At 56.5% G+C, this 18,405-nt stretch overlaps 1 protein-coding gene across 1 annotated transcript; it reads left to right on the top strand.

The window, feature by feature from the left end:
• The first annotated feature begins 605 nt into the window (after positions 1–605).
• Positions 606–14,320, top strand: Cys1 (cystin 1). The gene is made up of 3 exons (XM_042680761.1): positions 606–920; positions 9,476–9,528; positions 12,460–14,320. Exons 1-3 carry the CDS (start codon positions 606–608, stop codon positions 12,563–12,565), a joined length of 474 nt encoding a protein of 157 aa, XP_042536695.1. The 3' UTR covers positions 12,566–14,320.
• Positions 14,321–18,405: the final 4,085 nt, after the last annotated feature.

Here is an 18,405-nt window from a genome sequence, read left to right as displayed (position 1 = left end):
GGGGGCGGGCCGGCCGCGGAGGGGGAGGGGGCGGGCCGGCCGCGGAGGGGGGCGGGCCGGCCGCGGAGGGGGAGGGGGCGGGCCGGCCGCGGAGGGGGGCGGGCCGGCCGCGGGAGGGGGCGGGGAGGGAGGCGGCGCCCGCCCCTCCCCCAGCAGGCCGCCCGCGCCCCTGCGGTGCCGCCTCCAGGGTGCAGCCCCCCCCCTACTCCCAGTGGGTGGGGCTCCAATAACGCCCGCCCCTTCTTCCCCTCCCCCTCGGATCCCTTCCCCCTCCCCCTACCTTGCGGCCTTCACCACTACCCACCCCCCAACGGCCCCCTGCCCCGCTGCTGCGCGCCCCCGGCGGCCCTCTCCACCGCGCCCCCATCCGGAGCCCCCCCCGTGCCGCCTCGGCCCCGCCCCTCGCAGATCCCCAACTCTGGCCTGGGACGCGCCCCCTCGAGCCCCGCAGTCTTGGTGGCCTCTACTCGTGGCTCCCCCTCCCCGCCCCGCCGCGCCCCCCTCCCCACTGCCCCGCGCCCCCCCCCCGGCGGTCCCCCTTCCCCGCCCCGCCCCGCCCCGCCCCGCCCCGCCGGCCCGCGGGCTCCGGGTCGGGAGCGCGCGCCATGGGCAGCGGGAGCAGCCGGAGCGGCCGGGCCCTGCGGCGGCGGCGCGGCCCCGACGGACCCCCGGCGGCTGCGGGCCACGCAGCAGCGGCGGTGGCGGCGGGAGGGCCCGGGCCGCGGGGGCCCCCGGGAGCGGGGCGGGCCGCCGGGACCGCGGAGGCCGCGGCGGGCGGCGATCCGGGCCCCGCGGCGCCCCCCGACGGCCGGGCCGAGACCCTGCGCCTGCTGGACCAGCTGCTGGCCGAGTCCGAGGCCTGGGGCCCCCCGGAGCCCGGCCCGCGCCGCCCGGCCCGCGAGCGCCCCGCCGACCGCGCGGTGAGTGTGGGCGCCGGGGCTCGCGCCGCGCACCCCGACTCCGTCCCTGCCACCCCCCGCACCCCACTCCGTCCCTGCCACCCCCCGCACCCCGACTCCGTCCCTGCCACCCCCCGCACCCCGACTCCGTCCCTGCCACCCCCCGCACCCCGACTCCGTCCCTGCCACCCCCCCGCACCCCACTCCGTCCCTTCCATTCCCCCGCACCCCACTCCGTCCCTGCCACCCCCCGCACCCCGACTCCGTCCCTGCCACCCCCCGCACCCCGACTCCGTCCCTGCCACCCCCCCGCACCCCACTCCGTCCCTGCCACCCCCCGCACCCCGACTCCGTCCCTGCCACCCCCCCGCACCCCACTCCGTCCCTTCCATTCCCCCGCACCCCACTCCGTCCCTGCCACCCCCCCGCACCCCGACTCCGTCCCTTCCATCCCCCGCACCCCGACTCCATCCCTCCCCCCGCACCTCGACTCCACCCCACTCCCCGCGGTCGGGCCGCACCCCGACTCCACCCCACTCCCCGCGGTCGGGCCGCACCCCGACTTGGTCCCGCATCCTCGCTCCTGCGGCCCTGCGTTTCCTCTCCCCGCTCGAGTGAGGCCCGGCCTCCCCTTTGGGGTGGCGGCGGGGGCGTCCTGGCAGCCGGGCGCAGGCTGGGTGGGGGGAGTCGGGCGATGCCGGGCGGCGGGGGGACCGGGCGATGGGGGGCGGCGATCTCGGGGGGCCGGGCGGGGCGCCCCCTGCCCCCACCACTGGGGGACACGGGGAGGCCGGGGTAAGTGGGTGGCCGCCGCCAGTGTGGGAGCGGCCTGCGGCGCCGGGCCCGGGGGTCGCAGCCCCTTCCCTGGCCGGCGCCCCAGGCCCTGGGAGAGGAAGCAGAGCTGCCAGGCGCCTGTTACATAACCCGATTCCTGCGGCCGCCTCGCCTCCTCCTTATGTAAAGACTTCCAGAAGGGTCCAGAGCCTGACCAAAACTGCAAGAATGGGCTTCCCAAAGTCCTGTCTAGGGGGACCCCTTGGTCGGCCCTGTCTTGGGGGGAACCCCTTGGCCGGCTCTGTCTTGGGGGACCCCTTGGTCAGTCCTGTCTTGGGGGAACCCCTTGGCCAGCCCTGTCTTGGGGGGACCCCTTGGTCAGTCCTGTCTTGGGGGACCCCTTGATCGCCCCTGTCTTGGGGGGACCCTTTGGTCAGTCCTGTCTTGGGGGGAACCCCTTGGCCGGCCCTGTCTGGGGGGGAACCTGTCTCCGGGGACCCCTTGGCCGCACTCACCTGCCACCCTCCCTAAACAAGCCCTGGTGAAGAGGCAGGCAGAGCCAAATGGCCCTGGAGGCTCAGGTAATCCTAGCTACTCAGGAGGCTGAGGTCTGAAGCCAGCCCGGGCAAGGAAGTCTGTGAGACTTTTTTTTTTTTTTTAATTGTTGGTCGTGGGGCTTGAACTGTGGGCCTGGGCGCTGTCCCTCAGCTCTTCAGCTCAAGGCAAGGGCTCTACCACTTGAGCCACAGCGCCACTTCCGGTTTTCTGGTGCTTTATTGGAGATAAGAGTCTCATGGACTTTCCTGCCCCGGCTGGCTTTGAACCACGATCCTCAGATCTCAGCCTCCTGAGTAGCTAGGATGACAGGCGTGAGCCACCTGCACCCCGCAGGCTGTGAGACTCTTTTAACTCCAAAGAACCACCAGAAAAACGGAAGTGGAGCTGGGGCTCAGACTGGTAGAGAACTAGCCTTAAAGGAAAAAGCGCGGGACTGAGCCTAGGCCCTGAACTCACGCCTCAGGACTGATTAAAGAAAAACAAAAAAGCCAGGCACCTGTCATCCTAGCTACCCAGGAGGCTGAGATCTGGGGATCATGGTTCAAAGGCAGCCCAGGCAGGAAAGTCTGAGAAACTCTCATCTCCAAAGAGCCACCAGAAAACCAGAAGTGGCGCTGTGGCTCAAGTGTTAGAGTGCCCACCTTGAGCAGCTGGTACTGTCCCTGATAGAGCTGAGGGACAGCGCCCAGGCCCAGAGTTCAAGCCCCATGACCTACCAAAACAAAAAAAAATCCACTTTGGATCTCCATGGCTTTGGATGAGGTCCCGCCAGGAGGGACCAGGTGTTCCCGAAGGCATTGGAAAGCTCTTGGACCGACCTTAGTGAGGGAAGGAAGGTGTGGCCATGGGCTGAGGAGGTTTTTGACCTGTGTTCCAGACTCCATTACGTTTGCTATGTGTGGACATCAGGGCATTTGGACTTCACTGTGAGGGTGGGGGGGTCTTGGAAGAGTCAGGGGCGGGAACTTGGTATTGGAAGGTTTCACCTGGGCCCCTAAAGTCATCCAGGTGACCGAGGCCTGGACCCCAGCAGCGCAGGATGCGCTTAGGAAGTAAATAATCCTGGGGACTACCTTGTGGATATCTCCTGTATTGTTTCTCGAATGAATGAATCCTAGAACTTACTTTTTTGGAACTATCGAGGGAGCAGGGAGCTCTGGCCTAGTTTGTTAGGACTGGCGATCTGTCTAGTCACTTCCAGTTTTCCAACAATGAGTGTGTGAGCGGAGCAGGCCCACACACTGGGAAGTTTCAGGATCTCCTTTTGCAGTCTATGCCTTTTATGCTTTCTATCTACCTGCGCATGGAGAATCACCAGATTGTTACCATCTCAACGAAAACCTAGGAGCCAGGCCCCGGCGGCTCTCACCTGTAATTCTATGTTATTCAGGAAGCTGAGTTCTGAGGCTTGAGGTTCAAAGCCAGCCAGGGCAGGAAAGTCCATGAGACTCTTATCTCCAACAAACCACCAGGAAATGAAGTGGTGTTGTAGCTCAAAGTGGTAGAGTGCTAGCCTTGGATGAAAGAGCTCCGGGACAGCACCCAAGCTCTAAGTTCAAGCCCTATGGCTGACCAAAAATAAAATAAATAAGGGCTGGGAAGGTGGCTCAGTGGTAGAGCGCTTGCCTTCCATGCTTGAGGCCCTGGGTTCGATTCTTCAGCACCACATAAGCAGAAAAAAAAGCCGGAAGTGGTGCTGTGGCTCAAGTGGTAGAGCACTAGCCATGAGCTGAAGAGTGCCCAGGCCCAGAGTTCAAGCCCCGTGACTGGACCCCTCCCCCCCCCAAAAAAAAAGTAAAATAAATAAAGCCCAGGCAGTAGCTCCTAATTTTGTAATTTAACGTTTAAAAGGAAAGTATGATGGGAATGGAGCTTATCTTTTTTTTTTTTTCCATTTGCTTCCTGGTAGCTAATATTTTAATCAGCTCAGCAGATGTCTCGAACCCTTGTCCCAGCTTGAAGGTCAGGGTCAGCAGCCCACTCCGGTGTCTGCTCAGGGTGAGCCGCTTCCACCGGAAGCACAGATGCGTAATCTCTGTTTAATATGCTCGTCCCTGCCGGGCACTGGTGGCTCATGCCTGTAATCCTAGCTACTCAGGAGGCTGAGATCTGAGGATCGCGGTTCAAAGCCAGCCCGGGCAAGAGAGACCGTGAGACTCCTATCTCCAATAAACCACCAGAAAACCGGAAGTGGCGCTGTAGCTCAAGTGGTAGAGCGCTCGCCTTGAGCTGAAGAGCTGAGGGACAGCGCCCAGGCCCAGAGTTCAAGCCCCACGACCGACAAAAAAAAAAAAAAAATATGCTCGTCCCTACATGGCCCTTACTGGTGTGTTTTCCTGAGGTGTGTGTGTCACTGGTTTCAGGGGTTTCAGGCAGAAGAAAGCGGGAGGCCGTGGCTCCGGCCCCAGTCTCGGTTTCTATGAAACGGGGTCACCCCTCACCATCCCTCAGAAGCACTTCCGATGTGGGAAAGGCCCTCCGATGCCCCAGAGCTCTTCCTTCAGAACACCCGAAGAGCCAGCGCTTCGCACACCAGCCCTTCCTTAGCCAAGCCCATGCGTAGGGGCGGGGCGGGGCGGGGCCAGGGAGCTGGCGCGGTGGAAGGGGCGCCCCAGCCCTCTCTCCTCATTCAGGGCTGTGGCAAGAACACACGCTTGCGTGGCACGAAGGGGCTTTAGATTGGTGTGGGAGAGGATGAGTGGCAGCTGGATGCCCACACCATGTCGGGAAGTGAGCGTTAGGAAACGGAGTCATGAGTATTAGGAAAGATCAAGCGGGCAAGAGGAGAGAAAGGAGCCGAGACCCAGAGCCCCGAGCAGGCGTCAGTCATGGCTGCAGAAGGGCTCCATGGAACACGACGCAGGGCCGGGGAGACAAAGAGTGGGGAGCGTGAGCAGTTTGGGGAGACTCTTCTTTGGATTTTGGGCCTGAACTCTGGGCCTGGGCGCTGTACCTCAGCTCTTCAGCTCAAGGCAGCGCTCTACCACTTGAGCCCCAGCACCACTTCTGGTTTTCTGGTGGTTAATTAGAGATGAGTCTCACAGACTTTCCTGCCCGGGGCTGGCTTTGAACTGTGATCCTCAGATCTCAGCCGCCTGAGTAGCCAGGAGGACAGGCGGAGCCACCGGCGCCCGCTTTCTTTGTAATTTCTTTGTCCTGTGGGAGATTTACTGTTCGAACTGTGTTGTTTGGGATTTATGGTACAAACTGTCCTATTTGGGGCTTTCTGTGTGTGGGGAGGTTCCTCTCCTGAGGCCAACGTGCTGCGCTTTTCGATGAGGTCGGGTGAGGTTTTCCTGAGGCCCAGGAGGCCCCCAGGGGAGGGCGTCAGTGGGCCACTGGAGCAACATGGAGTTGAGTTCTAAGGGCAAAGCCAGATTCCCATCAGTGGGCCCAGGAAGGGATGCGTCAGGCAGCAAGTGCGTCCCCGCATCCCAGCAGAGGAGGGAGACCTCCCAGCCCGCACAGCATCAGAAGAGCTGCGCAGCCGTGGAAGGACGGAGCGGGCCTCACGGAGGAACCGCGTGCAGGGAATGCAGCGCGAAGGAGCAGAGAGTTGGGGTCAGTGTGTCTGGAAGCCCGAGACACAGGTTTGGGTCATGGTCCTGTTTTCAGGCTAAGATGCTGAACTGTAGATAGTGGGGAGCTGCTGGAATTTTTCTGTGCCTTATTATTATTATTGTTATTATCATTATTATTTTGCCAGTCCTGGGACTTGAACTCAGGACCTGGGCACTCTCCCTGAGCCTCTTTTTGCTAAAGTCTAACTAGCACTCTGCTACTTGAGCCACAGCACCACTTCAGGCTTTTTCTGTGTATGTGGTGCTAAAGAACTGAACTCAGGGCCTCATGCATGCCAGGCAAGCACTCTACCACTGAGCCACCTTCCCAGGCTTGTGCTTTATTATTCTTTTTTTTTTCTTTTCTTTTTTTTTGGGTCCTGTCGTGGAGCCAGAACTCTGGGCCTGGGCGCTGTCCCTCAGCTCTTCAGCTCAAGGCTAACGCTCTACCACGTGAGCCACAGCACCACTTCCGGAATTTTTCTTTTTACTTATGTGGTGCTGAGGAATCGAACCCAGGGCCTCATGGGTGCTAGGCAAGCACTCTACCTCTAAGCCACCTTCCCAGCCCCCTTCAGTTTTCTTTCTCTGTGGCTCTCGAAGCTTCTCCCTCAATCACCATCCTCACCAACAGACAGGGCACTGGCCTGGCAGGCGCACGGCAGGCCGCGTCTCCAGAGCCACTTTGGGAAAAGCCCCGTTCCCCAGCAATGTCCACCTCCGGCCTGAAGCTTGAAGCAGGGCTTCCTGGAGGACTGACTGCTGGGCAGGGCAAGCAGCACCCTCTGGTGGTGAGCGACAATAGACAGGCAAAATCTGGGAACTTGTGGAAGCTGAGATGAGATCATCGTGCTGCGCTCTCTCTCCTGCACCTGTTCAGGTTTCCATACTAAAACCTTAGCTTCCTGCCAAACTTCAGAGGAAAGCCCAAGTATGTCCATTCGGTGGAGCAGAAGGGTCTGCGGTTCCCAGTGTGTCATCATACACTAATATCAACTCAAAGTGGAGCAAAGATCTCAATGTCAGACCTGAAACTTTGAAATTACTGCAAGCGGGAGTAGGAGAAGCATAGAACTCACAGGCAGACGTTTTTGAAGAGTCCCAGGGGCACAGCAGAGAGGAGGGAGACTTGACAAATGGGATTACGTCAAACTAAAACATTTCTGCACAGCAAAGGACGTGGCTACCAAACTAGAAAGACAGCAACAGACTGGAGAATGTATCTACCAGCAATACATCTGACAAAGGCCTATATCCAAAATATACAAAGAGCTAAAGAAACAAACCCCTCTCAAAGCTAATAAGCCAATCACAAAATGGGAAAAGGAGCTAAGGAGAGACTTCGCAGCAGAGGTAAGAGTGGCAAAGAAACACATGAGGAAATGCTCATCATCCCTGGCCATAAAGGAAATGCAAATCAAAACAACTCTAATTTTTATCTCATTTCAGTTAGATTGGTCAACATCCTGAATTCAAACAACAAATGTTGATGGGCATATGGAGAAAAAAGAACCCTACTGTGTGCTGCTGGTGGGAATGTAAACTAGTAGAAGCATTCTGGAGAACAGTCTGGAAGTTCTTCAAGAAACTAAACATAGGACCCAGCCATACCACTCCTGGGCATCTACCCTGAGCATCACAAGCCAGGACACTGTGAAGACACTTGCACACCCATGTTCATTGCTGCCCTATTTATTCACAACAGCCAAATTGAAGAAACAGCCTGCACTGGATGAACGGATCCTAAAATGGTACCTAGACACAATGGAATTTTACACAGCCGTTAGAAAGAATAATATGTCATTTGCAGGGAAATGGATGGATGTAGAACAAATCATGTTGGGCGCCTGTTTTCTCTCTTACGAAGAAGCTAGATCTAAAATACACTGGGACATGGTAAATTATACAGGACTCCAGGCATTCATACACAGACCAGAAGAGGATATTCTTAGAACACAAAGGCACAACGTCTATGTGCATCTGATCATATAATACTCATCGAAATGCAGTTTTAAAAAGGGGGCTATGCTACTGATGCAGAGAGAGAAGCTGAACACAAGAGCTGTGTGAACCTAGATGAGTAGAATTTTAGGACACGGGCACCATCTTTAGTGTCCAAGTGGATCAGTAGTGACCCGGGGTGGGGCGGGGAAGGAAGAGCACCACCAGGGCCATGGACAGCTTTGAGAGCCATGAGTTCGGTTGGCCTCGTCTGTGCTGTGGTTTAGTGGGCGTGGGTTACACATTCGTTCGTGTACGTTCACAACTTACACACTGTGCTCTTAGCCATCTATTGTTTGTCCTATGTCTGTCACGTGACTGCATATATGCACACACACACACAGTACTGTTTAAAGTGGAGCATTCAGATTGCGCACAGTGGCTCACACCTGTAATCTAAGCTATATAAGAGAGATCAGCGGACAGTGGTTCGAATTCAACCAGCCTCTGGCAAAAAGTTCATTGAGACTTATCTCCTGGTCCCAACACTCACGTTCCTGGTTAATTCTGTAAGGCTTTTGCAGCCCCAGTCCATGTTTAAAAAAAAATCTTGGGGTTGGAGGAGTGGCTCAGGGGGTAGAGAACCAGCTAGCAAAACATCAGAGTCCAAGTTCCAGTCCTGGTCTCAGAAAAAAAAAATCTTTAAAAAATGTGTGTGTGTGTGTGTGTGTGTGTGTGTGTGTGTGTGTGTGTGTGTGTGTGTGTGTGTGTGTGTGTGTGTGTGTGTGTGTGTGTGTGTGTGTGTGTGTATTGGGGCTTGAACGCAGAGCCTCTCTTTTGCTTGGCTTTTTCACTCAGTCAGTGTTCTACCACTTGAACCATACTGCTTCTTCTGGCTTTTTGCTGGTTAACTGTAGATAAGAGTCTTTCTGCTTTGTCTGCCAGGGCAGGCTTTCAACTTCCTTCCTCAGATCTGCCTCCTGAATAGCTAGTTTAAATTAAAGCACAAGCCCCTGAGCCCGGCCTCCAGTCTTTCTTATACTGGGCAGCACTAGGGGTTGAACCCAGGTGCACATGCTTGCAAGGCAAGCACATTGCCACCGGAGTTCCATCCTCAGCCCCTGCTCATTTCTTTGGTTTGTTCTCATACGTGGTAAATACTTAGGATGAAAACTCTGAGTGCAAACCGACTTCTCACTGGTCCTTGGAGCCCAGGAGGTTTGGATTACAGGTGTGAGCCACAAGCTCCTGGCTTCATGTCTTTCCTTTCTTTTCCTTCCTTTTTCTTTCTTCTTTTTCCTCATTCTCTCTCTTTTCTTTCCTTCCTTCCTATTAAGTAGTTGTACAAAAGGGGGTTACGGTTTGATTAAGTCAGGATGTTTTTCTTCTTTTCTCTCTTTTTTCCTTTTGCTAGTCCTTGGGTTTGAACTGAGAGTCTGGGTGCTGTCCCTGAGCAGTTTTGATGAAGGCTAGTGCTCTACCACTTGAGCCACAGCTCCACTTCTGCTGTGTGTGTGTGTGTGTGGTTAATCAGAGATAAATGTTTCATGGACTTTCATACTGGAGCTGGCTTTGAACTGCAGTCCTCAGATCTGTCTCTTCAGTAGCTGGGATTACAGGCGTGAGCCACTGGTGCCAGCCTCAAACCTCCCCATTCTGCCTCCCTAGTAGTTGGGATTACAGGTGTGAACACTGTGTCCCAGCCTATTGATAATCTTTGGATGCCTTTTCTTTGTTTTCAAGGAGTCTCTAGAACGGAAGGCTGAAGACCACCCTGAAGGCAGCCACGCCTCTGAGTAAGTACAGGGAGGGTGTGTGGACCAAAGCTACCCAAGCCTTCGGGTCCCCATGTTCCTCGAGGGGCAAGGTCATGACCTGTGGATTCTCAAGTGTCCTGCTGCACACAGCGGCTTCTTCCACAAAGACTACCCTTGTTCCTAAGGAGCTCACAGCTCTGAGGTGACAGTCCCACCCACCCCATCACAGCCCATGGAGAGTGTGCCACCAAGAGGCAGATAGAGGCAAAAAGTTAGAGACTGCATCTTAATAGACAAGCTCAGTGTGGTGGCATTCTCTGCAAGCAAAAAACAAATAAGGGCTGGGAAGGTGGCTCAGTGGCAGAGCGCTTGCCTAGTATATATGAAACCCTGGGGTTTGGCTCCTCACTACCATATAAGCAGAAAAAGCCAGAAGTGGCGCTGTGGCTCAAGTGGCAGACTGCTCGCCTTGAGCAAGAAGAAGCTCAGGACAGTGCCTAGGCCCTGAGTTCAAGCCCTAAGTCTGGCAAAAAACAACAACAACAACCACCCAAGGAATGAAAGGAAGGAAGGAGCTGGGTGCTGGTGGCTCACACCCATTATCTTAAATACTCAAGAGGCTGAGATCTGAGGATCAACATTTGAGGCCAGCCTTGGCAGAAAAATACAACAGAATCTTTTTTTTTTTTTTCTGGGGTTGGTCGTGGGGCCTGAACTCTGGGCCTGGGCGCTGGCCCTCAGCTCTTCAGCTCAAGGCTAGCACTCTACCACTTGAGCCACAGCGCCACTTCCGGCTTTTTTTTTCTTTTTGCTTATGTGATGCTGAGGAATCGAACCCAGGGCCTCAGGCATGCAAGGCAAGTGCTATACCACTGAGCCACCTTCCCAGCCCCAACAACAGAACCTTATCTCCAATTAACCATTCAAAAACTAGAAGTAGCCAGGTGCTGGTGGTTCACGCCTGTAATCCTAGCTACTCAGGAGGCTGAGATCTGTCAGGAGGCTGAGATCTGAGAATCATGGTCCAAAGCCAGCCCAGAAAGGAAAGTCCATGAGACTCTTATCTCCAATAAACCACCAGAAAATCGGAAGTGGTGCTATGGCCAAATGGTAGAGCACTAGCCTTGAGCTGAAGAGCTCAGGGACAGTGCTCCGGACCTGAATTCAAGCCCCATGACGGACAAAAAACAAAAATCCAGTTCAAATATGTCCTCTTTCCCCGCCCCCATCTCCTCCTGCCCCCCAACATACCCAAGCCCCACCTATTGGGACTCTGCTACCCCTTGGCACCCGGCCTTGCCCCTCCTCCTAAGCCTCAGGATGGGAGAGGCGAGGGTCCATCTCTGGTCCCTCCCAGGGCCAGGCTTGTGGTGCCAGGCACCTGCACAGCTGCAGAGATGCTGGTAGAAAGAAACAATGTAATATAAGCCTATGTGGGACCTGTACCCCAGGCCTGGGGGGAGGGGGGAAGAGGGGAGGGCGGGACCTTGCTGGAGGAAGTGCTGCTCTGCTGAGTGCTTCTGATTGGGCTGGAGTCTGTGTGTGTGTGTGTGTGTGTGTGTGTGTGTGTGTGTCTGTCTGTCTGTCTGTCTACTGGTCCTGGGAGTTGAACTCAGGGCCTGGGCACTGCCCCTGAGCTTCTGGGCTCAAGGCTAGCGCTCTACCACTTGAGCCACAGCGCCACCTCCTGTCTGAAGTCTTGGATTGTGTAGCAGAAGGCAAGTGGATGATGTGAGCCTGGCCCCAGGCTCGTTCTGCAGCTGTGCATAGTGCAGCCTGCGAAATGGGAGGGAGATGCGATCCCTCCACTTCCCTAATGAGTACATGGGGCAGGAGGGCCCATGGCCCGAGGACCGGTACATTCTAGACAATTCTACACCCAAAAGACTGGTACAGATGTGAGGTGTCTCCTCGCCTCATTTAGCATATGCGTTTCTGCAGCCCAATTATAACCAGTTTGTTCTCTCTGGGGAGGCATATTCTCTTTTAGATTTTTTTTTCTTCGAAGGTTTTCTTTTTATTTAAGCGTGCATGACTTTAGGAAACACTTCTGGAGTGAAATGGAGTGGACATTAGTTTAAATAAATTGTTTTTGATTCAGGAATGAGATAACTTTATTTTGTTTTTTAATTTTTGTTGGTCGTGGGCCTTAGCCGGGTGCCGGTGGCTCACGCCTGTCATCCTAGCTACTCAGGAGGCTGAGATCTGAAGATCACAGTTCAAGGCCAGCCCAGGCAGGAAAGTCTGTGAGACTCTTATCTCCAATAAAGCACTAGAAAACCGGAAGTGGCACTGTGGCTCAAGTGGTAGAGCGCTCTCCTTGAGCTGAAGAGCTGAGGGACAGCGCCCAGACCCAGAGTTCAAGCCCCACGACCGACAACAACAACAACAAAAAATCCAGTGCTGGGCCTTAGCTCATCATCCTGCCCCCAAGTTCACACGGGAGCTCTGGTTTGTCCCGCCTCAGCCTGGCAGCTGCAGGCTTGCCCGTCCCCACACGCGCACTGGGCTCCCGCGCTACCCACCTGCCAGACTGCCGCGCGGGGCACAAGGCCACACACCACAGATGCTCCGGAGTCCAAAGAGTCCCGCAAGCCTCGGGTCACCGAGCGGTCGTCCTGTTCTGCCAGCAGCCTCAGTGACACCCAGAGGGCACTGGCCCGAGGGGGGAGGCATTGGCACGTGGACATGGGACTTCCGGTTCCCATAAGGCCCCATGTACATCCGTCCCACGTTGTTTGTGCCTCCAGTGAACTCAGGGCGGGGCTGCGGTCTCCAGAGCAGGCGGGGAGGCTGTGGAGGAGCAAATGACTGCGGTGCCTGGCAGCGCTTGGACCTGCCCCCAGATCTTTCCCTCCTCAGCTTCCCGCGCAGAGTAGGCCTTGGGTAGCGTGGGGGGAAGGCCGAGGCTGGCATATGCTGGGCTGCTGTAGGAATGCCAGTTTGAAGGTTCCCGTTTCCTACCTGCAGAGCCCCAGCTGGCAGCCACAAGCGGCGGGAGGGACAGTCGGCCATCTGCTACGACCGTGCGGAGGAGGAGCTGATGGCCAGCATCGAGCGCGAGTACTGCCGCTGAGCTGCCCAGCCCTGGGGGCGTTGGAGGAGGAGGACTTCTCCCTCCCCAGCCACCTTCAGATGTGGCTGTGTCCGGATCTGACGAAGCAACCTTCCCAGGCTCCCAGTGAAGCATCCTGCACATGGCCATGCGCGGCCCGTGGGCACGAGGCCTGCCAGCCTGTGGGTTGGTGATGCAGCAGGAGGGAAGGCCGCGTGCCCTGTGGCACAGAGGTGTGGGCCCCTCATTCTGGGGGGCCCGGAGTGCTTCCCCACTCTTCGGATGGGGCAGGGCCTCACTGAACCCTCTAGGCCCCTGTCCTAAAGCTTCTGAAAGGTTCTGCGGTAGAGCTTGGGGGGGGGGGTGCCCTGAGTCTTTATGCTGACTTCTCAGAGTTAGCCTGGTGTACCCCAGTTCTCAAGGGGTGAGGCCAGCTATAGCTCCTGCATTTCTACAGGCTCTCAGGCAGGAGGAGCTGCCGGTGGCCCTGCTGTAGTCCGAGATTTCAAAAGTCCTGAGCTATGTACCTTGCGCTGCTCTCTCCCTGGCCCTGCTGGCACATGGTAGAAGGAGAGCCCCAGAGCCCAGAGCTTGTGGCATTGGCTACAAGCTATGGAATTAGCCTGCTGGGGTGTACAGAGCTGTCACTTTGCCTTTCTGGGCCTCAGTCTCCCTCCCTGGGAGGGAGATGCTTCCTGGGGCCCCTGGGGCTTGCCTGCCCTGCTGAGGAGCCAGGTCTTCATGCAGCCCTCTCTCCAGGTCCCCTCAGCCCGCAGCCTGGCTGATGCCCATGGACCTTCCCCCTTGGTTCCTTGTTCATAACTGATTTGCCAAAGGCCTTGTGAACACAGCTGCCTCCAACTGGGAGGGCGTGGCCTGTGTGGGGCGGGGCTCCCCCCCCCCAGCAGCTGGCCGGCCACAGCGGGGAGGCTGTCCACCAAGGGGTGCCAGGGTGCCTGGCAGCTTTTCTGAAGCCAGAACAGGCCCCACTTATCTCATTCCCGCACCAACAGCGGCTTTCACAGCATTCTCCATTTCCCGAGACCTTGCCCAGGCGACCTCAGGACGAAGCCCAGCACATCTGTGGAACCAATGAGAAGACAGCGCCCCGCCTGGCCTCAGCCACAGGCCCTTGGCCATCCCAGCAGTCCAGCTCCGGCAGGGCCTTTCCCAACTGGACAAGAGTGCCTTTGATCCCCGTGCACCACGGGGACACGGACTGTAGGCCGGAGCCCAGAGCCCAGGGCCCAGCGCCTCCCAGAGCCAGGAGCCGCTCCTCACTGAGCCCCACACTTTCTTCCCAGAGACCAAAGTCCTTTCCATGCAGGGACCAAAGTCCTTTCCATGCAGGGACCAAAGTCCTTTCCATGCAGGGACCAAAGTCCTTTCCATGCAGGGACCAAAGTCCCTTCCATGCAGAGACCAAAGTCCTTTCCATGCAGGGACCAAAGCCCTTTCTGTTTTTAGTAATACAAATAATACAAATCCTTATTTTTTTTAAAGAAAGGATCTCATCTCATAGAAATAAGATGTTATTGCAGATGATCAGCCTTTGAACGGCAAGCTTATGTCACCGTTTTCTTAGACTAGAGAGTGTTCGATGGTTCCCAGGAAGAAAGACGGTAACACTGCATTTTCCTGTAGGAATCCAACAGTCTGAGAGCAGAGTGTTAAGAACAGTATCGGCTTGTCTGTGCCATGCCAGCGTGAACGCACCGCCCGCAGCCTGCAGTCACAGCACTGTTCTCTTTATTAAAAAAAATTTTTTTGGCCTAAGTCTGGGACTTGAACTTGATATCTGACGCTGCTGCTGAACCACCTGAGCCACGCCTCCAACCCCTGTCTCCGGAATTCAGGAAAAGTGTCTTCCAGGAAGCAGGTCAAGAAAGCGTGTGCTCTCTGGTCCTGCAGGACCTGGGGCGAGGTGGGGTCCGGGGAGGAAGTGGGGGGGACTCTTGCTGAGCTGCCACATGTTGGGAAGCGCGCCCTGCACAGCCTCTGCCCCGAGCCCAGTTGTGGGATCTGCACCAAGACAGGACGAAGACAGGACGTGGCTACGGCAGAGCTAGAAAGAAGCTCGGTTCCAGGAGGCGGTGAGGACGCAGTGCTGTGTGGGAAAGGAGGAGCATGGGCACAGCCCCCTGGCGTTGTAGGAGACCCCAGAGATGCTCCCAAGGCTGGAATGGAGGAACCCTGCCCCTCTCCATCAGAAATGGGGTATGCGGGGGACTCAGAGCCCCTCTGATCCACACTGCTGAGTCCCAGGGCTCAGTCTTTCCCTGGGTGCAGCTCAGGCCCTGCCTAGAGCCCCTCCCTCAGAACTTGCAGGGCATGGATGTCCATTGCCCTGTGCAGAACGTGTGTGTGTGTGTGTGTGTGTGTGTCCCTCAGAATAACCCAGGGGTCACCTGGGAAGCATCAGACTTGGGTATTTTTCCTGTTTCGGTTCTGGCCCAAATTAGGCAGGAGGACGGTGTTCTCAGTCATCAGGTTTTTAAGTCACCGAAGGCCAGAGCCCTGGAGGACACCCCATAATCAAACCTTTCCTGGGAGTGGCCTGGACTTAAGGGATAATTCAGCCCTTCGGGTGAGAGGGTAGCCGTTCTCTGGTGTGAACAAACCTCCAAGGAGGAGCTGCCTTTTCTGTGGGGTGTGGACCCCTGGTGGTGCTTTGTCTACCAGAGGCGCATGGCATGTGACCCACACCCCAATGTGGCACCTCTAGGAGCCAGGCAAGAGTTATCACAGACGCCTGCGCTACAGAGCAGACTGACCTCACAGGCCTCTGATCAGCTCTCAGCTGACTCAACAGCGACCCCGTGTGGCCACAAATAACACTGACCTGGACCTCAGGTGAATCTGGGATACAGAGGTTAGAAAGCCCCAGGGAACCCACAGAGGCTGCAGCAGCATGGCCTGAACTTCCTGCTTGTGTGGCAGAAGGACAGAGGGGTGGACACAAAGAACATGATGTGACACCTCGAGTAAGTGAGATCAGCAGTGGCAGGGTTTAGAGAATTTATACGAGAGCTCTCTAAAACAGGCTGGCACCAGGCTAGGTTCTGTGCTCCTCGTACAACGGGTGTGTAGAACACACCCAGTGGGCAGATCACCCCCAGCTGCCTGCCAGGAAGCAATGCCATCTGGATTCATCCCAACATCCCAGCAGAAAACCCCAACTCAGCATCCTGGGAACCAGAGACACGCACACCAGGCCTCTATCCGCAGCAAGAACCCAGGGGTAACAGGGACCCGGACTCCAGGCCATCCTCACCCCTCTCGCCAGATTCCAAGGCCCGTGGCATTGTGTTTCCCGTCCCCCAAGGTAAATGTGACGGGTGGCCCATTGGTCTCTGCACTGGGAAGCCTGTATGGAGGACCAAGAGGTGGACAAGGAGACGGCTAGCCCCGCGTGGGGGAGAACTGGTCTAGGCCTGTGGGAATGGCAGTGCCATGGGCGCCATGTGCCTGGCCACACTCTGCTGGGTGCGACTCCTCTCAAGAGCCCTGAGGCTCCAGCCTGCTCCACAATCCATGTTCCTTCAGGGACCCCGGGCTTGGCATCCCCGCACACGCGCTTGTGACTTTACTCAGTGTCACACAGGTCACTGGTCACCCGAGCGGGAGCTGAAGCCGCTGGGGTCCCCCAGTGCACAGATGCAGTGCCAGGATGCTAAAGCCTTAGGGCTTTAGCAAGAACATCCCACAGAAAAACTGCCTAGGCCTCTCGAGTCACAGCTCTTCCCCCACCCAGGGCCTCCCTGAGTGCCTCTTTCTCCAAGAACCCTTTTAGAGAGCCCAGCCTTAGCCTCCTAGTCACCAAGGGGGTGAAGCGCAGTGCTGGCTAGTCCAGCTGCAGGCATGGCGGGTGCTCAGGGGAAGGGAACTCGGAGAGGAGAGGGGCAAAGGCCGGAGGCACACAAAGCTGCACACCCATGCCTTTCTCTAGGACTCAAAGGAGTACAGAGGCACTGGCAGCTCACGCCTGTAATGCTGCTACTCAGGAGGCTGAGATCTAAGGATCATGGTTGAAAGCCAGCCTGGGCAGGAAAGTCTGACTCAATTCCAATGAATCACTAAAACCCAGATCAACTGTGGCTCAAGTGGTTAGTAGCCTTGAGCAAAAAAGCTCAGGGACAGCACCCAGGCCCTGAGTTCAAGCCCTAGGACCAGCACAAAAACAAATGAATAATAATAAATGAGAACAGAGAGGTGGGCTGCTTCCGTATCTCTGCCCTGGGGACCCCGTGTGGCTCCTAAGTCCTTGAAGGAGGAGACTTGATGAAGTTTGTGTCTTCCTGTCTCAACTCTGGGTCAGGAGCTAGGATAATTCATCTCTGAATTTCTGACCCACCACAACAGTTCACTCAATGCATACTGGCTGGACGGATGGGACAGACAGGACGTAAGGAAGTGCCCAGATGTGTACAGGCAATATGCGGTCATACAGCTTACATTTATGATGGCAAATTAATTTGCAATAAATAACCTAAGGTCTATAACTGTTTTGTTTTTGTCAGTTGAGGGTCTTGAACTCAGGGCCTACATGCTGTCCCTGAGCTCTTGTTCAAGCCTAGCATTCTACCACTTTAAGCCACAGCTCTACTTCTAGTTTCCTGGTGGTTAACTGGAGGTAAAAGGCTCATGGACTTTCCTGCCTGAGCCAGCTTCGAACGATCCTTTAGTAGGATTACAGGCGTGAGCCACCGGCAGGGCTTCGGGCATTTTTCTTGCCAGCCACTGGAGCCTCTAGTGTTGAAGGAGTGGAGGCAGTGGCCTGACAGCTCTTCAGCGGCTGCGCCGGAGCCCAGCGGTGCCGGGTGAGGAGCAGAAGGGCTCTTCACGCGTGCTGCTTTGTGCTATTCCCCTCCCTCTCCAGCACCACGGGCCGCATCTTGCTGCCTCGGAATCAGCTTTGCTCTCAGGCGGTTCCTCTTCAGGCTCAGCAGGAGCCGCACGGCAGGAGTAGTCTGTGTGCAGTGCCAGCTCTGGGAATCCTGGAGCCTCCAGGAACCTCCAGGAACTAGGGGGACAGTGACTGTCCCCTCCACACACGGAGCTCCTGATGGAACAGGACGAGCTTCCTGGCTCTGTCCCAGGATGGGGCCCAACTGTGAGGAGGATGTCTCCAGTTCTTTTTCTAAAAATCCCTAACAAAGGGGACAGATGAAGAGCTAAGGAGCAGGGATGTTGTGACCAGAAAGTCACTACAAATCTTGGGGTCGGGCTGGGAAGGTGGCTCAGTGGTAGAGCACTTGCCTTGCATGCCTGAGGCCCTGGGTTCGATTCCTCAGCACCGCATAAGCAGAAAAAAAGAGCTGGAAGTGGCGCTGTGGCTCAAGTGGTAGAGCGGTAGCCTTGAGCTGAAGAGCTGAGGGACAGCGCCCAGGCCCAGAGTTCAGGCCCCACGACCGGACCCAAAAAAAAAAATATCTTGGGGTCACGCTGGGCGCCGGCGCCGGTGGATCATACCTGTAATCCTAGCCACTCAGGGGGCTGATTTGAGGATCACAGTTCAAAGCCAGCCTGGGCAAGAAAGTCTGCGAGACTGTGCTCCAATAAACTACCAAAAGACAACTGGGGGGGGGGGGGCATGGCTCAAGTGGTAGAGTGCTAGCCTTGAGCACAAAAGCTAAAGGACCCAAGTTCAAGCCCCAGGACAAAAAAAGTGCTGGGTGCTGGTGGTTCACACTTGTAATCCTAACTACTCAGGAGGCGGAGATCTGAGGATCATGGTTTGAAGACAGCTCGGGAAGGAAAGTTCCTGTGAGACCCTTATCTCCAACTAACCACTCAAAAACTGGAAGGAGCGCTGTGGCTCAAGTGGTAGAGTGCTAGCCTTGAACACAAAGAGGCTCAGG

The sequence above is a fragment of the Dipodomys spectabilis genome, unplaced genomic scaffold, assembly GCF_019054845.1.
Source record: "Dipodomys spectabilis isolate Male_0828 unplaced genomic scaffold, ASM1905484v1 ptg000066l, whole genome shotgun sequence".
NCBI classification, from domain to species: domain Eukaryota; kingdom Metazoa; phylum Chordata; class Mammalia; order Rodentia; family Heteromyidae; genus Dipodomys; species Dipodomys spectabilis.
This window is presented reverse-complemented; position numbering and strand designations above follow the sequence as displayed.

Excerpts from the sequence above, each read along its gene's own strand:
- Cys1 (XM_042680761.1), top strand. The coding sequence starts at position 606 with ATGGGCAGCGGGAGCAGCCGGAGCGGCCGGGCCCTGCGGCGGCGGCGC. Across the intron at positions 921-9,475 it reads AGCGCCCCGCCGACCGCGCG|GAGTCTCTAGAACGGAAGGC; the intron begins GTGAGTGTGGGC and ends TTTGTTTTCAAG. Across the intron at positions 9,529-12,459 it reads GAAGGCAGCCACGCCTCTGA|AGCCCCAGCTGGCAGCCACA; the intron begins GTAAGTACAGGG and ends TCCTACCTGCAG.